The sequence below is a fragment of the Bufo bufo genome, chromosome 4 (assembly GCF_905171765.1).
Source record: "Bufo bufo chromosome 4, aBufBuf1.1, whole genome shotgun sequence".
Classification (NCBI taxonomy): Eukaryota; Metazoa; Chordata; class Amphibia; order Anura; family Bufonidae; genus Bufo; species Bufo bufo.
This window is the reverse complement of record NC_053392.1, coordinates 95,764,849-95,790,777: the sequence shown is the minus strand read 5'-3', so window position 1 is coordinate 95,790,777 and position 25,929 is coordinate 95,764,849. Positions and strand designations below refer to the sequence as shown.

General features: G+C 43.0%; 1 protein-coding gene across 2 annotated transcripts in view; it reads left to right on the top strand.

The window, feature by feature from the left end:
* The first annotated feature begins 3,495 nt into the window (after window positions 1-3,495).
* Window positions 3,496-25,929, top strand: part of ALLC (allantoicase) — a 40,002-nt gene continuing 17,568 nt past the window's right edge. The window contains exons 1-6 of one of the 2 annotated variants that reach the window (XM_040427541.1): window positions 3,496-3,601; window positions 10,452-10,554; window positions 12,772-12,822; window positions 14,003-14,090; window positions 22,044-22,166; window positions 23,350-23,426. In XM_040427541.1, coding sequence (XP_040283475.1) covers window positions 10,462-10,554; window positions 12,772-12,822; window positions 14,003-14,090; window positions 22,044-22,166; window positions 23,350-23,426 — 432 coding nt within the window. In that variant the 5' untranslated portion in view covers window positions 3,496-3,601; window positions 10,452-10,461. Of the gene's footprint in view, window positions 3,602-10,451; window positions 10,555-12,771; window positions 12,827-14,002; window positions 14,091-22,043; window positions 22,167-23,349; window positions 23,427-25,929 lie in introns of those variants that run through there. The other variant, XM_040427542.1, reaches the window with a different exon arrangement.

The window sequence follows — 25,929 nt, the reverse complement described above, 5'->3', positions numbered from 1 at the left end:
AGGGCCTGCTGCCGAGCTGAGCATTTAAAAAAATTTGTGGACGAGGGATTGCTACCGAGCTGACCACTTAAAGAATTTTGTGGACAAGAGCCACAGCTCAGTCTGGTCTTTTATCCCCTGCCACAGCTCTGCGGCGGTGTGCTGTTTGTCACCTAAGCAAATAAGTTTCAGCACGGCCTGTTGCCGCTTCCTCACTGCAGTGCTACACTGCTTCCAGCTACTGGCCGATGGCTGACTGGTGCTGAAAGATGATAATTCAGAGGTGGAAGTGGACCAGGAGGCAGAGGAGGAGAAGGGGGGGTTGCAGCCACTAATGTAGGTGGCGGCGGAAACCCTGATGGAAGTAGGGCCCACAATCCTTGGCGTCGGTAGCACCTGTGCCATCCCAGGGTACGACTCGCTCTCGGCCTCCACAACGTTCACCCAGTGTTCTGTCAGGGAAATGTAGCGTCCCTGGCCGAAAGCGATTGTAATGTCACTGAATGAATGTCACAGATATTTAGGATGCGCACACGTTATACAGGAGGTATAGCGCAAGTAATGTCGCTGCCACCACCGCCTAAAAAAAAATGTCATTGAATGAATGTCACTCATATTTAGGATGCGCACACGTTATACAGGAGATTTGGCGCTGGTAATGTCGCTGTCACCACCGGCTAATAAAAAATTTCACTGAATGAATGTCACTGATATTTAGGATGCACACACGTTATACAGGAGGTATAGCGCAAGTAATGTCGCTGCCGCAACCACCGCCTAATAAAAAATTACACTGAATGAATGTCACTGATATTTAAGATTTGCCACCCGGGGCAGGTCCTTTCTCTGGCACCCCCTACGAATACTTTAAAAAAATGGTACCCCTTTACAGTAGTATTGCCCTCATTGTACAACCTTCACAGTAGTTTTGTCCAGATATGTGCCCTCTCATGGTAGTTATACCCATATTGTGCCCCTTCAAGGTAGTTATGCCTTCACTGTACACCTTTCACAGTAGTTATGGCCACATTGTGTCCCTTTAAAGTACTTCATTGTGCCCCCTTCACAGTTGTAATTCCCTCTTTGTGCCTCCTTCACAGTAGTTATGTCCTCTCTGTGCCCATTTCAAAGTAGTAATGCCCTATCTGTGCCCCTTCACAGTTGTAAGGCCCTCTCTGTGCCCCTTCAGAGTAGTTATGCCCACTCAGTGCCCCATAACAGTTATGCCCACCCACTTTACAAGAGTAATGCTCTCTGTGCCCCCTTCACAGTAGTAATGCCATCTGTGCTACCTTCATAGTAGTAATTGCCATTGTGCACCTTCATAGTAATAATGCCCACTGTGCCTCCTTCACAGTAGTAATGCCCATTGTGCCCACTTCATAGTTATAATGCCCATTGTATCCCATGTATAGTAGTAATGCTCATTGTGCCCCCTCCAGTGTAGTAATGCCCATTGTGCCCCCCTAATACTGCACTTTGTAGTAGTATTGCCCTCTGGCCCCCTTTGTAGTAGTATTACCCTCTGTGCCCACTTTGTAGTAGTAATAATGCCCTCTGTGCCACCTTTGTAGTAATTTTGCCCTCTGTGCTATCCATCACTATTGTGGCCAGAAAGAGTCCCTGTGGGTTTTAAAATTCGCCTGCCTATTGAAGTCTATGGCTGTTCGCTCGGTTTGCCCGTTCGCAAACATTTGCGAAAATTCGCGTTCGCTATTCGCGAACGGAAAATTTTATGTTCGCGACATCTCTAAACACCACTAAGGGGTATGTGGGATTAGAGATCTAAGCACTGACAACACCATATGCAGAGCAGTCCCAGTAGTGCCAGTCTGCTTCTTGGTTGTTATTTTCAATACAAGTCTATGACAGACTCAAATTGCAACAATGTTTCTGTACTCCACCGCTCCCACTAGTTCAGCTAGAAACTGTATTAAAGTAAAGCAGTCAGAGGCCCTAGTGGTCTGCAGATTGGAACCAGCGTTCAATAGGAGAGACTCTGCCAGACTGCATGAGTGACCAGAAGAAGATGCTGAGATGGGGATACTCTGCTACAGATCCTGAGCTACTAGCCCTTTGGCCAGGGGACTAGCCTTCTGAGAGACAGTGTAGGACAGCTAGCTGGGGCCATTCATCAGCACGCTACTAGAGGGGAGACTGGAGAAGCCAGCACACTGGTTCACCGCAAACCCTAACTCTCTGGACTTATTTCCCATTGAGGTGCGTGATGCCCTACCATTCTCCCCTGACATCAATCTGTAGACAATGGGGACCATTTATCAAAGGCTGGCTTTTTACGCAGGTCCTGGATAGCCCTTGTGCTGCTAGAGGAAGCGCCTAATTTATGACGAGACGCAGCCTGGCCCCCAAGGATGGAGTAAATACGCCTGTGTGATAAAATGCTGCATGATTGTTTTCAAAGTAGCAAACAGGGGTCTTGTGACTTTTCTTTATACCAAAACTAGCGTAGGGATGTTAGTTAATGACCCCAAATCTCTTTCTATTTTTGTGACCTCATTAAGTTAGGAGGGCATTTATTAAATTTGCTACACCACTTTTTGGTGTAAAAATGTCACAAATGATGTTGCATCTTGTGCATTTTTTGTGAGTGTTGGTGTCATTTTGTGACTTTTGATGAGCCTCGCCATTTTTAAAAGTGGAGTAAAAATTTGGTTGGGATTACAGATTAGAACACTTTTATGTCTTATCATGTGCGACTTTTTAAAAAGGCACATCTCCACGCCAGGCAAACCTCTGACGTACTTTCACTGACAGTGTCAAAATCACATCACATCACAAATTTAATAAACCCAAGTGCTGTCTTCAGAAATTTGGTGCAAGTGCACAAAGCAACTCCAGTCTAAAAAATTGCTTCAAATACACCTACGATAATAAATTACCCTCTTAGTACACAGTTCTCATCACCTGTATCAGATACCATTTGATATTTTAAACAAGTCACCCAATCCTCCCATGTTCATATTCTCCTTCATGATTTTATTGATGATATAGATTGGTAGAGAGAAAGTAATGCTATCAATAGTTTGACAGTGGAGTTGCCAGAGTGGCATATTGGTGCCACCAAAACGGAGTGAGGTGAGAAAGAAAAGTTTGAGAAAGTTGGGTTTTTCCTCTTTTCCTCAGAACTAGGCTGTTAATGAGGCTTATGGTAATTAGCAGCCAGCTCTAGGACCCGCACCAGCCTCTAGAACTAGGCCCTGAAAGCGCATGCGCTATTTATGGAACTCCCCTAGAAGTGAATAGAGAGGTTAGCCCTTTTGTGCGGTGCGCACTCCATTCACTTCTCGGCAGTGAGATGTCAGTGAGTGTGGATCCCTGACTCTGAAATGTTTCTGCTCATTAAGGAGTGGCTAACACCACACATTTTGTCGCATTAGAGTGTTTTATGTGTTTATTGTGGTTGTTTAGTGATGCTTGTAATATTCTATTATCTCTTTAACATTCATTTTTGCAAGAGGATCAATAACCAGGGTAAATGATTGACAGGTTAGTTGAGGAATGTATGTTCCTGTATTTATTTAACCAGTGTGATCTCCCAGTGCAGACGGTATTACTGAGAGTCACCGAGGATCCTAGTGCATGAGCAACCCCTAAGAATAAGGTAAGACCGAATGACAATCTTCTAAGTGGCAAGACAGGCAAAAAGATTGTGCTGCCCATTGAAGTGAAGGGGCGATTATTCAATCTAAATAAAAGAGCCAACATCTGCTGTTTTCTGCTCCTTTTAGTAGAATTGGGTGAGATTTGTAATTCGTTTTTCTAGACATGTGGATTCCACAATAGAAGATGTGGCTAAGGTTTGAGGCAGCAGCACATAGCAATGGAACTAGTATGCTAGAACTGTAATTTTGGGGTAATCCAGGGGTGATTGGTTTACTGCATTCTATAGGCCACCATAATCCATCCTTCAGGGGTCATGGAAGCAAAGAAACAACAGCAGATTTTGCTGCATTATCCATTATTCTGGCCACCCTTGGAAACTAATCATATCAGTAATATTACAAAACATTTTTTTAACATTTTCTAATGTGATTGCACCTAGAACTTTTTGTAAAATGCATGAAAATTTGCCTCACTTTTGGCACATCTAGTTTTAGAAAAATCCACTCACTTCTTATCCATTTCAAACTATTCACTTGCCTAAGATGTGAAACGTGTAAGCAGTCAGTCTATGCTGTTTGAAACTAATAAAGCTGCATTTACATTAAGTGACCTACTGTTGTCATCTCCTCCAGCGTTATTTACCATCCAGTTCAGACCACTATGATGACTTCTCCCAGTTAAGAGTTGTCTCCGCAGAGTTTGCCACCCAGATGTCTTAAGCTTCTTGCTTTACCAACACATGGGCACCCGGCACCCTACATGGTAACACAAACACCACTTAGTGCCACACACTCTGCCCTAAATATAATAGCAGAATACACAGCACCTCTGAATACAGCGATGTCACTTACTATGCCCCCTGAAAATAAAGTGCCACACACACAGTGCCCCTAATGGTAGTGCCACAAATTTATTGCCTCTCTATAGCAAAATAGTGACACATGCTCTGTGTCCCACTCTCATTTCCCCTTGTATATAGTGCCTCTTGCTCTCTGTATTATAGTCTGTGCCCCCTTTATATAGTAACTCCTGCCTGTGCCTACAATCTATAGTGCCTCTTGCCAGTGCCCCCTGTATTATAGCCTGTGCCACCGGTATATAGAGGCTGTTGCCTCTGGCCCCTGTACTACAGTATGTGCTTCCTGTCTATAGTGCTTCCTGCCTGTTGTGCCCCCTATATATAATGCCTTCTGCCTGCTGTGCCCTTCTTTATATAGTCCCCCTACTTGCTGTGCCCCTCTGTATATAGTGCCTCACTGTATACAGTGCCTCCAGCATCCTGCCTGCTGTGCCCCCATGTGCAGCGTACTCAAGTTGTGTGCAATAGGTGTTTCTGGGTGATGTAGTGCAATAGACACTAACCTGGTACGGCTGACTCTCTGCAAGGGCAGGTATAGGTAGAAATAGTTCGTGACGCCAGTGCCAAGTAAACGGTGGCACGCCGTTTGCGGATGCAGGAATAAATTGAGGAAACGTAGTATTAAAACAGAACTCCAACTTTAGTAGTTTTCAAGCAGAGACAATATTGGAATCGCAGTTCCTTGGCATACAGTCGATTTTGCAATTCGGTCGATGCAGGCAATTTAGTTACAGCAAGGTGATTACAGAGTGTTGAACACAGGACTTGCAGCACAGGAGCTTGCACTCTAATTCTGTCTGATCCTGGAATATAGCATATCTTCACCAAGGCCCATTAACCTAGTTCTGGCTTTATATCCTTGGCTATAGCTTTAATAAGTACCTCCTCTGTCTTTCTGAGTACCTCTTGCTTTCCTGATCTTTGCCTCTGTCTCTCTCAGCTTCTGGAAACTTCCTCAGGCTCTTGAGCTAACATATTCCTGTTTCTGCATATGGGAATTCAGGAGGGAATCTTCTCCTGGACAGCAGGCTTCAGGCCTGGACTTGTCTCAGACATTGTCTAATCTCCAACTGTAGATTACAGACACTAGACTCCGTCTGCCTTCTACTTCCCTGACTGGGCCTTATATAAACTAGGGCTCCCTAGCTCCCTCTAATGACTAGAAGCTGGAATGACACCCCTAGCAGGCCTGTACATGCAAGTGTCATAGTAACAGGGAAACACATAGCATTGCATTACATGACATTTTATAAAACTGACATATAACAACTTCCCCATAATTAGGAGGGATGACAGCACACCAAGTGACACTTTTGTAGTGACGGGTATTACAGTCCCCGTACACTACATACCCCACTGCTTTAAGCTGAGTACGACCTCGTACTCCATCATGGGTCGCCCAACTGGAATCTCTACCTGAAATAGAAAATAGAGACATGCAGGCATACATACATGTAATTCATCTGCATTTACATTCATATCAGGTCCACTTGGCAAAAGTGAAGGGTAGTGACAAGGGGCGTCGTTCTCTTCTCTCAGGATAGTGAATGGAACGGGGGCGCTGACCTGGCACAGCGTAACATTATAACCAGGATAGTCCATGACAATGAATAAGTCCATGATAGAACAGCAAAATGGATAAAACAGTATAAAAGTTCTTGGAGGCTCAAAGAACAAACATGAGTCCGTACCCAGGTTATTTCTTATTAAATCACAGAGGCTCTCATGCGGTGGAGTCCATCTCTGGTAACAATACTTTTAAAAGAGTAAGAATCTCAGAGGCTCAGGTACTTTTGAGTCTGTCTCCGGGCACGGTTCCTTAGTATGAAGTTGCACAATAAAAGGACAGCATAGACAAGTGCTGTAATACCCCTGATCAACCTGAAAAGGGGGTGAAGGGTAAAAGGTGCAACTAAAGGAACAGGCACAACTTGGCGTGGGGTAGCAAAAGCAGGCAGGAGATCCTGGAAACAAACGTGGCCTTGCTGACTTTGTGATTTCAGTGGTCAACACCTACCACTGAGCCGTGGACAAACTGGCAGCCGCAACAAAGGACCAGAAACGTAGGACTCCTGTCCTGGAAGGGTTAATACCCTCATTCATTGAGGAAATAAATCAAAGGCCTAGCAGGCTGATTACAGTGGCATATCATAACCACTTGGCTCCGCTGGCAGGTATCGTCTGTAGTATTCTTCTACAGGAGGGTGTGCCCACATAACAGTGTCAGGGGGCAGCTGTAGAGTAAAGGGGCCCCTAATAGGTATTGGCCCCATAGGCCTAGGGGTGAACCCTCTGGTGGACCGTGCCGGTCCTGGCATGATCACTGCAGGGTGTAACGTGCTTGGCACCGCCGCAGCAAGCGGTCCGGTGCTCTGGGTGCAGCAGTTTACGGCAATCGCGGGTCCGGTCTGGGGCACTGACGGAGCGGTGGCAACAGAAGGCGGTCTACGGGTGGTGACAGGCACCCTTACCTCATCCTTCCTTGGCGGTGTCCGGATCCTGGCGGTGTGTATCTTGCGCAACTCCCGCAACTTCTCCTCCAGCCGGACGATCTGCTCACCGATGCTCTCTGTGTCGGAGTCGCTGTCATCTGCTGGCGCCGCCGGCGCAGGTACAGTCACCGATGGCGCGGACTCGGCCTCTGCAGGTTCTGGCGATGCGTCTGGTCTCCGACCCCTCCGGATGTTCTCCAAGGTAGCATGAAGTCCTTTCAAGTTTTCCATATCTTGTATGGTCTTCTCCCGACGAGGCAGCTCGGGGGAAGGATAGGGGCTCACCCATTTCTCCAACACGGTTGGCTGCCAGAAGACATTAGGCCCAATGAAGGAGCTCCGCTCCTGAAAGGCGTGATGGGCCGGCTCTGGAGAGCGTTCAGGTTCCCGCTCGCAGCCAGAGTAGTCTTCTCCTTCTTCTGCCTCCCAGTCCTCAGGTTCTCGCTTGGGACGGGTCACGGCAGTGGCATAAGGGCCTCGCAGGCTCTCGGCAGGGGTGTATTCCACTTCCTCTCCCTCGCGGAGGCTATGCTGGTAAGAAGGGAGGTAGTCTCTTTTGACAGACCTTCGATTCACATAGAGGTCTCTGCCAGTAAGATAGTCTTGGATGAACCCGTAGCCACGGGATTTGTCAAATGACAGCACCACTCCCTTTCTCCTTTCCAGGCGGGGTTGGGTGTACGTATGCTTCTCATGTATTGTCTTAGTTAGTTCCTCATAGAGGATTTTGGTCTTTGTATTCCGCTTTATAGCGGCCTCTTGGATCTCCGCCATCAGGGAGGACCATTTGAAAGATGGTTGGAAAAAGTCTCTCCACGAGCCATAGTAGGGCTCGGGTTCTTTCTCCCTTGGGCGGCAGGCGGGTTGCTCCGGTCCCGGAGCGTAGGCCGGTGGAGCCTCCTCTGGCTCTACACCAACATCAGGCACTTGCGGTATTTCAGGCGTCGACATTGCAGCACAATGATGCTCACTTTTCAACATGCTCGATCCTTCTGAGGAGAGCGATCGGGTCACATCAATTAAAGCAGCCAGCTCCTCCCATTGCACTTGGGAGGCCGCCCCCCAGGTATTCCAGTATATGGAAGGCGGTGTCCATGCTGGCAGACATGCAAATGTCCAGATAAGCAGTGGCGCCTGGCCTTGAACTCCTTCCCGCTTTTTCCTCAGAAAGGCGCCAATTTTTCCCGCCTTTTCGGGATGAAGATGACGCAGCAGTAAATTCAGCAAGCTCAGCGGCCATTTTTAGCAAGAAACGCTGTCTGTTCACTGACAGCAAGCAGGATTGTAAAAAGTCCACAAAACCACACTCCAATGCGGCGATTTTCTTCCTCTGTGTAGCGCAACACTGCACAGCGCTTTTTAGAGGTTTTTGGTACACTTTGGGTATGATTTTCAGTCCACAAAGTCCACTTGAATAAAACAGGCAAATTGTCACTTTGGTCACAGGGCAACTGTATAAGGCACAAAGTTCACGCTTCTTGCACTAGAAAGCGTGCGTATCCTGTTCGTGACGCCAAAAGAGATGTGCAGCGTACTCAAGTTGTGTGCAATAGGTGTTTCTGGGTGATGTAGTGCAATATACACTAACCTGGTACAGCTGACTCTCTGCAAGGGCAGGTATAGGTAGAAATAGTTCGTGACGCCAGTGCCAAGTAAACGGTGGCACGCCGTTTGCGGATGCAGGAATAAATTGAGGAAACGTAGTATTAAAACAGAACTCCAACTTTAGTAGTTTTCAAGCAGAGACAATATTGGAATCGCAGTTCCTTGGCATACAGTCGATTTTGCAATTCGGTCGATGCAGGCAATTCAGTTACAGCAAGGTGATTACAGAGTGTTGAACACAGGACTTGCAGCACAGGAGCTTGCACTCTAATTCTGTCTGATCCTGGAATATAGCATATCTTCACCAAGGCCCATTAACCTAGTTCTGGCTTTATATCCTTGGCTATAGCTTTAATAAGTACCTCCTCTGTCTTTCTGAGTACCTCTTGCTTTCCTGATCTTTGCCTCTGTCTCTCTCAGCTTCTGGAAACTTCCTCAGGCTCTTGAGCTAACATATTCCTGTTTCTGCATATGGGAATTCAGGAGGGAATCTTCTCCTGGACAGCAGGCTTCAGGCCTGGACTTGTCTCAGACATTGTCTAATCTCCAACTGTAGATTACAGACACTAGACTCCGTCTGCCTTCTACTTCCCTGACTGGGCCTTATATAAACTAGGGCTCCCTAGCTCCCTCTAATGACTAGAAGCTGGAATGACACCCCTAGCAGGCCTGTACATGCAAGTGTCATAGTAACAGGGAAACACATAGCATTGCATTACATGACATTTTATAAAACTGACATATAACAACTTCCCCATAATTAGGAGGGACGACAGCACACCAAGTGACACTTTTGTAGTGACGGGGACACATTTTGTAGTGACGGTCCATTGTGCCTTCTGCCTGCTTTGACAGACACACACCACACAGAGTATGAGCATATTCACCTGTTCCCAGCCCCACAATGTCCCACAGTGATGCAGACCTTGCCTCTTCTGGAGCCAATTCTGCTCCTGCGGAACATTAGAAGAGGCAAAACATGGCGGGGGATGGAACTAATGGGTCCCTTCTCCCTACAGCACTGCCAGCTGTTCAACTGTATCTGTGCCCTAAGGACGCAGATACAACTGAGTGTAGCGGCACCGGAAACCAAGTGACTAGGAGAGGGGGCCCAATACGTTTGGCTCCTTCCGGCCTAGTGAAGTTCCCCACCGGGCCCTGCAAGGAGATGAGAAGGCACAAGTTGATTGTGTGTGGGGGTCGGGCAGCAGCTGCTATGGCAATAGTTCTGCCTCTGCTCAAGGCTCTTTCCACTGTCTGAGAGTAGGTTCACACAGACTTCTTTGCAGGAGGTTTCGAGGCAAATTTTCCTGCAGATTTTTCAGCCAAAGCCAGAAGTGGATTAAAAAGGAATAAGGAATATAAAGACTGACTTATATTTCTCCTTCTTCTTATATCCACTTCTGGCTTTGGCTGAAAAACCTGCAGGAAAATCTGCCTAGAAACCTCCTCCAAAAAACATCTTCTGAATATACCCTAATCGAGTTGCAGTGAAAAGTATAGTAAATTATCGGGGAAGGCCAGGAGTGCAGCCTGACACGTGATGTGGATCTCAGACTACCACAACTTTAACCGTCAACCTAAAAAGCAGAAAAGCAGTCTCCAGTGAAGTAACACATGGGGAACTCATCACTGCTGTGGCCAGTGACCTGCATCAAACTGGGTAATGATGTGGGGAGACCAGAGAACTGCAGTGCTGGAAACCAACGGCAAGAAGCAGTTAGGTATGATTCCCTCCCCATATGCAGCCACGTTGGGGGAGTCTGCTTGTGGGTAAACAACCCCTTTAAGTTAGAGCTTTAGACACAATTCATTACTAATTATTAATAATTCTGTTTATATGAGGAATCTTCCACCTGTGCTAAAATTAATGGTTTGCTTTATGTTGTAAGAACCACCAAGATGTCTTCATCAACAAGAGAACATGAAGGTGAACAACGTGCTCCAGAATTTGTACAGATGAATAACCTGGCCTGCGAGAGTGTTGGAGGGAAGGTAAATTACAATGAATGGCGTGCTTCTTGTGCACTTAAGAGGTGACAGCAAGGAATACATCCCAGTGGAGGAAAGTTAGATCTTAGACAGCAGCTACCGCTATGGCGGACTCCAGCTGCCCATGTACTGCAAAGGCTACTGAGGTGGACATTCGGTATATTTCTGGGTGGGCTTCTCCCAGCAAAATCAGCTATATCCTAGCATGTCTGGTGCTAGGTTTGCATCCCTCAGCTGATCCCATATGATAGGGGTAGTCTGTGGTGAGATACTATCGTTTTAAGTCTAGAAGATACAGTTAATCATAGAGACCAACTAAAAGAATTTCAACCAATCATGACAAATGGTGCTGATAATCTTTGCCTCCACTGTGGTGAAATAAATATTTCCATCCTAATTTTTTTTTTCAAGCTCTCTCCATAAACTTTATTAGCACAAACGGAACACCACACTCTACTCCTTCACCTTAGGGACCATGTATTACATGGTTGGCTATACAAGGTAATATATACCTGCGACTGCCGCAAGAGAAATGTGATTCGTTGGCAGCGTTCCCTGCAAATCAGTGGTTTCCGCTGCTGGGCCATAGGCCATCAGCTAATTGGTGGTAGGTCCTCGGTTAGAGATGAGGTTGTCCTAAAGACATAGGACAAATTTGAATGCAGTAGCACTGTCTTGTTCCAGATGACCATTCATGATAAAGACCACCATGGCTCCATGCTGCTCATGTGCTGCCATATGATGCCTACCTACGCTATTGTAACATGGATATATTCTCCCCTAGAAACAAAGCATCTGATGGAGCATGCCCCTATTCACATGGAATCAGAAAAAAATTCTATATCTTTCTATATAAACTTTGGGGCATACTGAGGTATAATATGAACTTATAGTGCAAAAGCCTGTGGGGTAGTGCTGTGAGGAGGATGGGAGTGGTAGTAGATCCAGAAATGATAGTTGTACACATGGGTCACATTGGCAATCCTCACAACGATACCCCAAGGGTCGTGCAGTGACAGGAGGGCACACCTTTTCTTCTTTCAAGGCACACCCTGATGTTGGGGTGCCATTGTTGTTGGGTGTTTCGGCAAGGTGCAAGGCAGGAGTGGGGATTAAGTGGCTGCCGAATGGTTGAGGAGTCAGTAAACAGGCCAGTGGTAATAAATAAATAAGTCTCTCTTTACTAAAGTGCCGGATAGGAGTAGTAGTACATCTAACAGTATCAAGGCATAGTTCCGAGCAGTTGACACTGCAAATCTTCCCCAATAGCGTATGGAGAGCAGCAATGATGGCTGTTTTGGTGCTAACCCTCTCTGTCTCTCCAAAGTCTCTCTGCAGAACCTAAGGCTGGCAATGAGGTTCTTAGTAGGTGTTTCTGTAATTCCCAGTCTGAGAGGTACAGAATTGAGATACGGCTTGCCAAAATGTCTCAAAGTGTGGTAGGGTGTGTTAGCAATATTCCTTCTGAACGCAGTAACGTCTCTCTTTCTGCCATAGACTAGTATGATACCTTGCTGACTGACTCCAGTGAATAATCTTGTAGAATCGGGACCTTCCAGCTTTTCCTGTCTCTGAAGCACTTAAAGCAGTTGTGCTTTAGCTGTAGAAGGTGATGATTCCCTGAGTTCAGGCCTAGTTCCGGGGAGTAAGCATATGTAGGTCCTCTCTCTTCCTCTGCTAAGCTCAGATTCTCAACTAACTAGGGTTGGAACCAGGTCCATCTCCTAGCATTCTAAAGGGGCTAAGTCAAGGTGTTAACCCTGACTTATCCATACTATGCTGTTTTTGTTTTGTTTGTTTTTTATTCTGAAGTGCATTTAGACCAAGCTGTTAATGTGGACCTGTTCTAGCAGACACCAGTTATTAAGAGATGATAAATGATAGACTAGTACAGAATCTCCCTTGTAAACACAAGGGTACAGAGTATTCTGTCCAGTGATCCCAAAAAACTGCAAACAGAGGAAAGTGAAGTGAAACATTAACCTGCTGCACACTTGAACTTGACTTCTGCTACCTATGACCATGTATATGTTCTCTTCCCATAGTCTAGCATTAAGTGGGCAATTGATTTATGAGTCCTGCTATAAGTACAATTAGAATCTTCTAAACAGGAAAACCTATTGCCATTTATAAAATGAAGTAAAATGAATGTGTCTTGCTTATTACATGGTCGGGTATGCATTTCCAAACTACAATAACATTATACATTCATTTTTGCAGGTGTTATTTGCTACTGATGACTGGTTTGCTGTGGCAGAAAATCTTTTAAAAGTGAGTTTTTACTTTAGTATTGTTTATATTGTTTCGCGCTTTTTTTGGTACTTTTTTTGCTGGCATATTTTGCCACATTTTTAGGCAACTACGCCATTTCCAGATGTTGCATGGACAAGTAAGCATTAAATGCATTTTTTTTCTTTGTGGTGGTATTTTTTCACCATTGAGGTGCCTTTTTTCGGGTCAATGGTGTTTTTTTTCAAATGCCAGCATGTTCTGGGCCTGGTGTTTTTTCACCTCTGTTTGGTGATTTTCTACCACAGACCTTCACTGTTTTTTAAATTTGTTTTTGCAGATTAAAAAAATGCATGTACAATATGTGCTGGTGCTTTTTAAATAATTTTATGTCATTTTTTTTACTAGTGCTTTTTCTCCCATAGAGTGTTACAGAGGAAATGACATTACAGGGGGGTAACATACTTTCCTCTGTATAGGAACGCCATTAAAAACACCCGGTGTTGAAACACACTATATGGGCAAAAACGACTCGAAATGCACTAGAAAAACACTGATTAAGGCCTCATGCACACGGCCGTTGTTGTGGTCCGCATTCGAGACGCGTTTTTTGCGGCTCGGCTGTGGACCTATTCACTTCAATGGGGCCGCAAAAGACGCGGACAGCACTCCGTGTGCTGTCCGCATCCGTTGCTCCGTTCCGTGGCCCCGCAAAAAAAATATAGAATGTCCTATTCTTGTCCGTTTTGCGGACAAGAATAGGCATTTCTACAATGGGCCGCCCGTTCCGTAAATTGCGGAAGGCACACAGGCGGCTTCCGTTTTTTGCGGATCGGCTGTTTGCGGACTGCAAAAAACTTCAAAAAGTCAGGCATTTTTTAGATCTTTTCTGGCCCCCAAAAATGTCATGACCAATACTGTGTGTGGCAGCATTTTTTAGCTGCTCATCCATATGAGAGGAAAGACAACTGTGCACACCGATATCATTGGGCTCAGTTCATGATCTTTGTAAAGATCATCTTGATTACTAGCCAATAGCATAGCACATGTCTTGGGAAAGAGGGATCAAGTATGTTGGATTCAGCGACTTGCTCACCTCTCTCTATTCAAATAAACTTGCACGCTCAAGCTAAAATATGTGGCAGTGGCGAGTAACATGTGTATGGCCAGGTTTAGCGCTTATCTTATTTATACTATTTTTATTTTGTTTTTTTTTTACCAGAAAAGCGATCCAGAATTCAAAGTTGGACTCTTTACAGAGTATGGGAAATGGATGGATGGTTGGGAGACTAGGAGGAAAAGAATTCCTGGTGAGACACAGAGGGATTCGTTGATGAATGGTCATTATACAGACAATTAAATTAAAGGGGTTTTCCAGAAGCATAATATTGATGACCTATCCTCAGTATAGGTTATCAATACCTGATTAATGGGGTCTGACTCCCAACACCCCACTGTTCAGCTGTATGAAGAGACTACTGCCTACTGCCTCCTCATGGCTCACCAAGCATAGCACTGTATACTGTATAGTGGCCGTGCTTGATAATAGCCCCTGCCTATTCACTTAAATGGAACTAAGCTGCACATAGGCTATGTGACTAATAACCATGACGTCAGTGACCTAGGAAGAGGTTGTGGTGTTCACTGGAACCCATGGCCTCTTCAAACAGCTGATCAGTGGAAGTGCTGGGAGTCAGACCCCCGCCAATCTAATATTGATGACTTATCCTGATGATAGGTCTTCACTATTCTACTCCTTGAAAACTCCTTTAACCCCTTAAGGACCCTTGCCGTACATGTACGTCACAGCTGGACGTGACTTAAGGACCAGGGACGTACATGTACGGCAGGCTGATCGGGCGGGTGCAGGAGCTGCGCCCGCCCGATCAGCAGCACGGACCCGGCAGTCACTGACAGCCGGGTCCCTGCTGCATACGCCAGCATCGGTAAAGGCACCCATGCTGGTGTATTAACCCCTTGTATGCCGCAGTCAAAGTTGACCGCAGCATTCAGAGTGTTTGCGGAGGGTAAGGGTGCCCTTTTCATCTCCAGCGGGGACACAATGGCAGAGAAGGCAAGCCTGATGCCTTCCATAGGCATCGGGGCTTGCCTCCTACGGAAGCCTGTGAGATCCAGCCCTTAGGCTAGGTCTCACAGGCAGGCTGTCAGCATAAAAGCTGACAGCCAATGCATTACAATACAGATTGTATTGTAATGCATAAGCAGAGGGGATCAGACCCCAGAAGTTGAAGTCCCATAGTGAGTCAAAAATAAAAAGGAAAAAAAAAGGTTTTTCATAAGAAAAGAAAGTTTCAAGTAAGAAAAAAACAAAACAAAATAAAACACATAAAATTGTGAAAAAAAAAGACATATTGGGTATTGCCACGTCCGTAACGACCGTCTCTATATAAATATAACATGTTCCCCTCCTCACCTGAACGCCCTAGAAAAAATAAAATAAAAACTGTGCTAAAACAACCAATTTTTTGTCACCTTACATCACAAAAAGTGCAACACCAAGTGATCAAAAATGCGTATTCCCCCCAAGATAGTACCAAACTGTCACCTCATTCCGCAAAAAATGAGCCCCTACATAAAACAATCGGGCAAAGAAAACCAAAAAACTATGGCTCTCAGAATATGGAGACACTAAAACATGATTATTATGCAAAACTTAAATAAATAAAAAAAGTATACATATTAGATATCGCCGCATCTGTAAGAACCTGCTGTATAAAAATATCACATGAACTAACCCCCCAAGTGAATACCGTAAAAAAAAAAAAAAAAATGTGTAAAGAAAATTCCATTTTTTGTCACCTTACATCACAAAAAGTGTAATACCAAGCGATCAAAAAGTCATACGCACCACAAAATTGTAACAATCAAACCGTCATCTCATCCCGCAAAAAAATAGACCCTAGCTAAGACAATAGCCCAAAAAAATAAAAAAAACTATGCCTCTCTGAATATGGAGACACTAAAACATGATTTTTTTTGTTTCAAAAATGCTGTTAGTGTAAAACTTAAATAAATAAAAAAAAGTATACATATTACGTATCTCCGCGGCCGTAATAACCTACTGTATAAAAATATCACATGACCTAACCCCTCAGGTGAACACCATAAAAACTGTCAAAAAAGCTATTTTTTGTCAACTTACATCACAAAAAGTGTAATAGTAAGTGATCATAAAGTCATATGCACCATAAAATAGTACTACTAAAACTGTCACCTCATACCAAAATAAATTAGCCCCTACATAAGACAGTCGCCCAAAAAAATTAAAATAAACTATGGCTTTCAGAATATGGAGACACTAAAAATATATATATTTTTAAATGCTTTATTATGTAAAACTGAAACAAACAATGTTTGTCATATTTGGTATTGTCGCATCCGTAACAACCTGCTCTTTAAAAATAGCACATGATCTAACCTGACCAGATGAACATTGTAAAAAACAAAAAATAAAAACGATGCCAAAACAGTATTTTTTGTCACCTTGACTCACAAAAAGTGTAATATAGAGCAACTAAAAATTACATGTACCCTAAAATAGTACTAAAAAAACTGCCACCTTATCCCATAGTTTCCAAAATGGGGTCACTTTTTTAGAGTTTTTACTCTAGGGGTGCATCAGAGGGGGCTTCAAATGTGACATGGCAACTTCCCAGTGAAATCTGCCTTCCAAAAACCATATAGCATTCCTTTTCTTCTGCGCCCTGCCGTGTGCCCGTACAGTAGTTTTCGATCACATATGGGGTGTTTTTGTAAACTACAGAATAAGGGTAAATAAATATTGAGTTTTGATTGGCTGGAAAAAAATTGATTAAAATGGAAAATCTTCCAAAAACTTGACATTCTGAAATTTCATCTACATTTTCTTGTAATTCTTGTGGAACACCTAAAGGGTTAAGAATTTTTGTAAAATCAGTTTTGAACACCTTGAGGGGTGTAGTTTCTAAAATGGGGCCATTTATGGGTGGTTTCTATTATGTAAGCCCCACAAAGTGACTTCCGACCTGAACTGGTCTTTACAAATTGGGTTTTGGAAATTGTCTTAAAAATTTTAAGATTTGCTTCTAAACTTCTAAGCTTTCTAACATCTCAAAAAAAGAAAATGTCATTTATGTCATTTACAAAATGATCCAAACACGAAGTAGACATATGGTAAATGTAAAGTAATAACTATTTTAGGAGGTATCACTATCTGTTTTAAAAGCAGAGAAATTGAAATTTTGAAAATTGTTTTGTAAATTTTGTAATTTTGAAAAATGTTTGGTAAATTTTGTATTTTTTTTTATAAATAAAAATGAAATATTTTGAATTAAATTTACCACTGTTATGAAGGACAATATGTGATGAGAAAACAGTCTCAGAATGGTTTGGATAAGTAAAAGTGTTTTAAAGTTATCACCACATAGAGTGACACATGTCAAATTTGCAAAAAATGGCCTGGTCCTTAAAGGTAAAAAGGGTCCTGAAAGGGTTAAAGGGATTGTCTGCTTTCCTTGATTTCTATGATATGTTGTGAACTTTGCCACAAATTCAGTTACTTATCCGCTGCAAAATCTGCATGTATTACAACCCTAGTTCCAAAAAAATGGGACACTGTGTAAAATGTAAATAACAGTAAATAAAAATGTAACATAATGATTTCCAAATCTCAGAAAACCCATATTTTATTCACAATAGATCATAGAACACATATCAGATGCTGAAAGTGAGACATTTTACCATTTCATGAAAAAAAAGAAACTCATTTAGAACTTGATTGTTACTAAGGCACATGATTGGGTATAAAAAGAGCATGTTAGACAGGCAGAGTCTCTCAGAAGCAAAGATGGGCAGAGGTTCACCAATCTGTGAGAAAAATGTTCCCCAATGTAAAATTGCAAAGACTTTGAATACCTACCATCTACAGCACATAATATCATGAAAATATTCAGATAATCTTGAGTAATCCATGTGTGCAAAGGACATACAAATGGTCAATATTGGATGCTTTAGATCTACAGGCCCTCAGACAGCACTGCATTAACAACAGGCATGATTCTGTAAATGAAATCACTGCTTGGACTCAGGAACACTTCAGAAATAATTGTCTGTGAACACAGTTCGCCGTGCAATCCACAAATGCAAGTTAAAGGATAACTGTCACATTTAGACCCTAATTTCAATTTTCATATATGTAGTTACTAATAACATGATATTCCAGAATCAGTTACTATTAGACTGACTTACCCCATATTTAATAAGATTCAGCCCTTAGCAACCAGTCTGCATAAAACTGCAATTTCACTATTCAGTTAAGATGGCCGCCACTGCCCTCACCCTGAGGCTAATCCCGCCTACCCTTACTAGCCAGTAACAATAGCCCCCCAAAAGTGTCAGCAACCAGAGCCCTCCCCACTAAAGGGTTAGGCCTCTTTCACACTACCGTTTTTTTTTTCCGTTTTGCGGTCCGTTTTTTGCGGTCCGTATACGGTCCGTATACGGAACCATTCATTTCAATGGGTCCGCAAAAAAACGGAATGTGTTCCGTATGCATTCCGTTTCCGTATTTCCGTTTTTCCGTGCCGTGAAAAGATAGAACATGTCCTATGTTTGTCCGCAAATCACGGTCCGTGGCTCAATGCAAGTCAATGGGTCCGCAAAAAAAACTGAACACATACAGAAATGCATCCGTATGTCTTCCGTTTCCGTTCCGTTTTTTGCTGAACCATCTATTGAAAATGTTATGCCCCGCCCAATTTTCTCTATGTAATTACTGTATACTGTATATGGCATACGGAAAAACGGAACGGAAAAACGGAACAGAAACGGAGACACAACGGAACCCAAAAACGGGACAACGGATCCGTGAAAAACGGAACGCAAAACACTGAAATGGACATACTGTAGTGTGAAAGAGGCCTTAATCTCCTGCAGCACAAAGGGGTCCTCTTGCCACATGTTGCTTTCATGTATACACTGAGCAGACGGCAGATCTCCCTTCCCTGGTCTGCGCTGCTCCAACTCTGCATTCTCCAGCTCTGCTGAGTGAGGGAGCGTCTGCCAAGCGCAGGGACAGGGAGAAGTGCACACAGCCCAGGCACTGTTATCAGCTGCTGGGGAGGACCTGGCTTTAACCATTTACTTACAGTCCCTGGCTGTCAGTAATCTGACCCTGCACGCAGCGTCCTCCGTCCTTCAACAGATAGACGGACCATGCCTAGCAACCCTATTTTAAGCACAGGGGTATTAAGGGGTAATTGAATACACAGTGAAAAGTTGAAATAGGGCCACCAAGGAGATATTACACACCACAATCCAATACTCCCCAAAAAAAAAAAAATACGACAGTTACCCTTTAAAGCTGAATCATGCAAAGAAGAAGCCATATGTCAACATGACAAAACTTATTTCATTGAAGGCCTTGCATATTTCACAAGACAATGGTAAACCACATACTGCATCCATCACAACAGCATGGCTTCACAGAAGACAGGTCTGAGTGCTGAACTGGCTGCCTGCAGTCCAGACATTTCACTAACAAAAAACATTTGGTGCATCATAAAAATGAAAAATCAGACAAAACACAGAACTGGTCAAAAGCTAGAATCCTAAATCAGACAAGAATGGGACAACATTGCTCTCCCAAAACTGCAGCAATTGGTTTCCTTAATTACCAGACTTTACAGACTGTTGTTAAAAGGATGGTAGACAGGCCCCTGCCCCAACTTTTTTGAGATGTGTTGCTGCCATCATTTTCTAAATGAGTTAATTTTGTCATGAAATGGTAAAATGTCTCCCATTCAACATCTTATATGTATTCTATGATCTAGTGTGAATAAAATATGGGTCTATGAGATTTGCAAATCATTGCCTTCTGTTTTTATTTACATATATTTACATTTTACATGGCGACCCAACATTTTTGGAATTGGGGTTGTACATTCAGAGTTTGCTATGGATTTTGTTGTGGATTTGTATTACTGTGCACTGGCGACAAACTCAACTCCACTGGCTTTAACTGAACTTTACTGAAGTCTTAATTTAAGATCAAAAAAGCAAACGTATGAAAGTAATAGCAGTTGTGATGAATAGCTTTTCAGTGCTGCATAAGGCCTACCAGCCAGTGATGGTCTCTCTTCAGCAGCGTGCCTGCGGGCCAGGAGACTCCCTCTCTGTCCACGCGTGTTCTAAGACCTCTAAATATATATGATTAGTTGGGCAGTGATCCGCTATGGAAGAATAGGAGCACTACGAGATTAGAAGCAGGTCCAATGTGCCTGTTCACACTGTGTCAAAAAAAGCAAAAGTATCTCTGACTCTAAAAGTCTCTTCCAATAGTAACACAGTAAGGCCTCTTGCACATGACTGTGTGTTCCCCGTGGCCATATTACGCCCCACATACGGCGGGTCTGCAATACCAGGGGCAACGGCAGTGTGCATTCCGCATCATGAATTCAGACCCATTCACTTGAATGGGTCCGAAAATCCGGAGATGTGGTGCTGAACGGAATGGAACCACGGAACAGAACCACTACGGAGTGCTTCTATGGGGTTCCGTTCTTCCGTTCCGCAAAAAGATAGAACTTGTTCTATCTTTTTGCGGAACAGAGGGATCGCGAAACCCATTTAAGTGAATGGGGTCGCGATCCGCATGCGACTGGCCCACGGTCGGTGCCCGTGCATTGCGGACCGCAATTTGCGGTTCGCAGCACGACCACGGGCGACACAGAGGCCTAACACAGAGATCTTGGGGACTCCCCACCACCACCTCAGAAGAGATCGAGGGTAAGAAGGCCTCCTATTCAGTCCTGTATCTCCTTCCAGCGACTCCACATACACGCCCGTCACAGATGTCTCTCAATCACTGCTTGCCACACCATCGGTAGGGAGTTACTCCCAGCTAAGCGCAGAATAGATGTTCACTTGCTCATAGGTTTTCACATCATGCAGTGTTATATCTTATCCAGCAGGGAGTCACTAGGCGGAATAAGCAGACTGACTGGGACAGTTAAATAATTTATACTCCCAAAAGTCCAAAGTATAAAAGCATGTAGCAAACACTGTTAAAATGTCTGCCCCAGGGTTTCACCCACTATTGGCTTCTTCCGGACGAAACCCTGGTTTGGGCATTTTAACAGTGTTTGTTACATGCTTCTATACTTTGGAATTTTTGTCTCTTCAAAGAACGAAGTTCTCGTGAGACTTTTAACAAATTTCTATTCCACGCAGCCCATGCATTTGAATCCTGTACGGAGACAGATATCCATACAGCGTTCAAATGAAGGTTTGAACAAAGCGACTTCGGATCTATGATCCAAAGCGCGCATCGCTCAACCCTACCAGTGACCACATGTTGATCCCTCCTTGGTAGGAGTGAGCTGGTCCTGCTTCCTGCTAGGAGGGGGAATTCTAGGTAGGAACATATTCTTCTGTGAGACCATCATTCTAGAGAGAGACTGTCAGCAACTGTCAGGACACCTGAGAAGCTACAGCGTGCTTAGTCACCAGAGTGACCAGCAATCTCAGCTTTACAGACCCTGCTACAGGTGAGGGAATACAATTTAGACACCCATTACCTAAACAACATTCAGGCCAGACTAATTTCAAGCCTGCATTATACCGTGGACACCTATATCCACAAGTGGCAGCTTATAGCTGTTAGCCTGATGTACAAGAGCGCGTTATCAGCAAGACAGACTATCTGAGGTACCTTAATTGCCATTTTGCCAGCCAACATATCTCATCATCTGGGGATAGAAATTGCATTTTGTACCAAACACTGCTGGATGTACTGTAAGTTATCTTTTGCACTTGGTAAAAAGAAACTTTCATCATTTTATTTCTGGCTTGTATTTTCAAACCACCTTTCCATTGCACCGATTCTCATGTAGTAACAGCCTGAGAGAATACACTGTGACACAACATCTCATCAGGGCCGCTACCACTTCCATCCTGTGCACTTGCCCTTCAGGTTCTCACTGCAGGTATAGCACTGCTTTATCTTAGGGCCCAAAAGAATTACTCCTGGCATTTCTGAGACCACTACATGTAAGCACTGTAATACATAAGCATGTTACTGTGAATTTGACACATGCAAAAGATGTGTTAAATTCAGCTCCATTCTCCACTCTCTTGGTGCCATGGAAGAGGCAAATGTATTTCTCATGTGACAAATATGTTTTTTCAGTGTTTGACAAAAATGAAGGTTCATCAACCAAACCAAACAGCGTCCAGAGCCATTAAGACTGTGCATTTCTGCCTAGGTCACGACTGGTGTATAATCGAGCTGGGCGTTCCTGGAGTCATTCATGGGTTTCATGTGGACACACGCTTCTTCACTGGAAATTATGCACCACGCATTTCAGTTCAGGTTGCATGTTTACAAGGTACCTTTCATTTCAGTTGAATCTACTGTTCTTTACATGTATTTCTGATTATTTTGGTGATGTTGTAATTGATCTATTAGGCCCTTTTCACACTGAGTCTCTTGCCAATGGAATTTGGCCATATCCCTTCTTGGCGCAGTCCCTGGGTGGCCACCTCTGGAAACTGCAGCGGGTGTCCACTTACGGTTTAGCTTCATTCAATGGGGCTAAACCCAAGTGGTCTGCAGCATTTACACTTAAAAATTCACATAGACCATAGGGAATAGATTTTCTCAATAAGTGGCTATTTGTTAAACACTTTATATCAGTCAATTAATTACATCATTGATATATATAGCAAGATGGCAGGCAGGTTCTATGAGGACAGGCAATTATGAGGTTCAGTTAGTGAAATTAAGGAAAGGAGGAAAAACACAGATTACATATCAGCCTTTCAATTAATTATAGAAATGGGCCCCATTTTAAGCTAGGCTATGGTCCTATGGTAGTCTTTTAAATTAATCACATCGCAAACATTTCCTTGAAGAGGTTTTCTGAGAAGACTATGTCTGTTAACAGATATGCTCATCTAGTTGCTTACCTCATGTACATCTTCCTCCTTTTTTATTCAGTTTGGACTCTCCTGACCCATTTTCACCATGTAACTAAATCCCTTTGATTTGTTTCCGTCTTGTATGTAGCACTTCCTGTTGCTGTGTCCAACCAAACCCATGATGCACTTCTTCTTTCCCTGGCACAGCTCCAGCACCTCCCCTAACAACACCCAACTAGTTTATAGCTCCTCCAACCCAGCTAGATACATAGACACTCCCCTAGCACTGCCCCTGTTGCCTCCTTGACACGCCAATAGACATGACATCACAGGGAATACGGAAGAGCTGCATGGACATGGTCATATGACCACAGTCCAGAACAGGAGATAGGAGCACCAAGGGTAAAAGAAATACATTACAAAATGAAAGCTACCTTTATAAGTGGTGATTATAAAGTATGTTGATATAAAATGGAAACCTCTTTTAATTTATGGTTCACATGTAAAATGTATTTTTTGAAAAGGATATAGAGCATCATGAGGGGGCGTGTACAATTTCAATATGCAGAGTCTGTCTTGTCTAGTATTTTTTGCTAAACCTTTTTTATCACATGTACAATGCTGCATGTTCAAACATTTGTGTCTTCAAAGAAAAGATATTGTTGCCTCCAAGAGGGGACAGAATTGGATCTGCTGCAACTGAAGAAGATTTTAAAGCCGTTGAAAGGGTAGGAGAGACATGAATAATAGAGGCATAAGAGGATTTATATGAAAATGGGTATACATTTGTGGAGGCCCCAGCTCATATACTTTGAACTGCCGCAGTACATGTACGTCAGAAGTCGGGTCTTTAATGGTGTTGCCCGCCACGTTGCTGCTGTTTTAAACAGCAGACACCCAGGAAAAGTCTGCGACCAGCAAAAATGCCAAGGGATCGGGGAAGCCGTTCATTCTCTCTAATAGCCTGGATCTCTCTGAAGAGTTCCAGACCAATAGAGCAGTAGTTCTTATTGGTCCCTGTAGGTGGCAGTGCTTCATAGCAGTTTACTGAATTTCCTGTAAACTACTGTATTCACATATGTGTATGAGAGGAATGATCTAAAAAGATCTATTACAGCCTAAATGTATTTATCTCATACTCTTAATGTCATAATGGAAAAAAACACAAAATGGCTGATTTACTATATTTTGTCACTTCACCTCCCCCAAAAGATTTACTAAAAAGTAATATAATGGTATCATTAGAAAGTTAAGAAAATCTGAAAAATGAGCCTTCACACAGCTCTGTAGAAGTAACTATAAAAAAATTATGGGGGTCAGAATAAGGCAATGCTATATAAATGTGGTATCAATATAATCTTAATGACCCAGAGAATGAAGGTAATAGCTCAGTTTTACCGCATATCATAAAAATAAAACCCATAAAACTATTTGGATTTTTTTTCGTTTTTTACATATCGTATGCAATAGTAAATGGTGCCAATAGAAAGCATAACTTGCCCCGCAAAAAATAAAATAAAAAAGACCTCATACGTCTATATAAACAGTAAAATAAAAAGTTATGGCTGAAAGAGTTAAAATGGTCATGGATAAAAGACACAAATATTTTTTTTTTTACAAAGTTTACTGCTTCAGTGGTTTTAGATATTTTTGTCAGATGTTTCTATGGTATAATAGAGCAGTTCATGTTTGTTTTTAATTTTATTGACAAATACACTGCCTGCCCAAAAAAAAAAGTCGCTACCAAAAAAAAGCCTTTAGCTTTGATTACGGCACGCATTCACTGTGGCATTGTTTCGATAAGCTTCTGCAATGTCACAAGATTTATTTCCATCCAGTGTTGCATTAATTTTTCACCAAGATCTTGCATTGATGATGGCAGAGTCTGACTGCTGCGCAAAGCCTTCTCCAGCACATCCCAAAGATTCTCAATGGGGTTAAGGTCTGGACTCTGTGGTGGCCAATCCATGTGTTTCACAATTTGAGCCCGATGAATCCTGGCATTATTATCTTGGAATATGCCCATGCCATCAGGGAAGAAAAAATCCATTGATGGAATAACCTGGTCATTCAGTATGTTCAGGTAGTCAGCTAACGCATGAACAACAAATCAGCCATTACAATACCAGCCTGTCTCTATCATCTATATAAGTCATGCTCAGCTGTTCTTGGTTAATGCATGCCTTTAGGAACAGGGTTATGTGCATACCTGTTGCATAATTGCACTTTAAATCACACATGTTGTTTTGCCCATTTTCCTACATAGTGCAATGAGCATTGGGATGTGGTTACAACAGCCATATGGCCACACGCCTCTCAGTTACCGCTAGTGATCACTAGCAGCCACTGGGTAAATTGGTACAAAACCCATCTTGGACTGATAGTTTTAGTTTTCTTTCTGTCCTGACACCGTAGTTTTAAAACAATGAAATAAAGAGACAATTTTATAAAATTTAGTAAAGATCCCTAAAGGGATTTTTTTGGTCTATTGACCGTTGTTCATTTGCATTGATATCCCGAGGATCTCCAATAGGGCTTTTTTGTATAGTTTGAACATTTAATTAGGGGTTACCCCCCTTTAGAGATTTTGGGAAAATAAATTTCCGTTTAATATTAATGTTATGGCAGGCTTCTTAGCACAGGGTATTGATAAAGATCACTTTACACAAGAGGCTAACCAGGTTTTTTCGAATCAAAAACGATTCCATTAAATAATACAGATATCGAAACAGGATTTAAAAATTTAGGCAAAACTTACAAACAATACTATCGGTCATGGTGGGAAATAGCTAGCCTAGAAATATACCTAAATCAAAAAATTGTATATAGGGGCCTGAGAAATACACTGAGACCCAATATCCATACTGAGGATCCAGATTACATCAAAGGATGGGATCATGTTCTGACTGAAAACTCACTAAGGCTTATGACATATATGGTTGAGTATGAAAAACCTCATTTTGAGCGAATTTCGGAACAGCTCAATCAAGAGATAAAAGAAATACTCACGTTTAGCCAACATTCCGACTTTAAAAACCAGGAAACCAGGTTGCAAAAAAGCCTGGAAGGTCTGAAAGAAGAAATAAAAGAAAGGAAACATTGGAAATATATCCGTGACAAGCTAGATTTCGATACTGACCGCATATATAGTTGGAAAAATAAGCAGAATCCAACAGTGAGAAATACTAGATATACCGACTATTCAGAATCTGAAACTTCTGGAACAGAAAC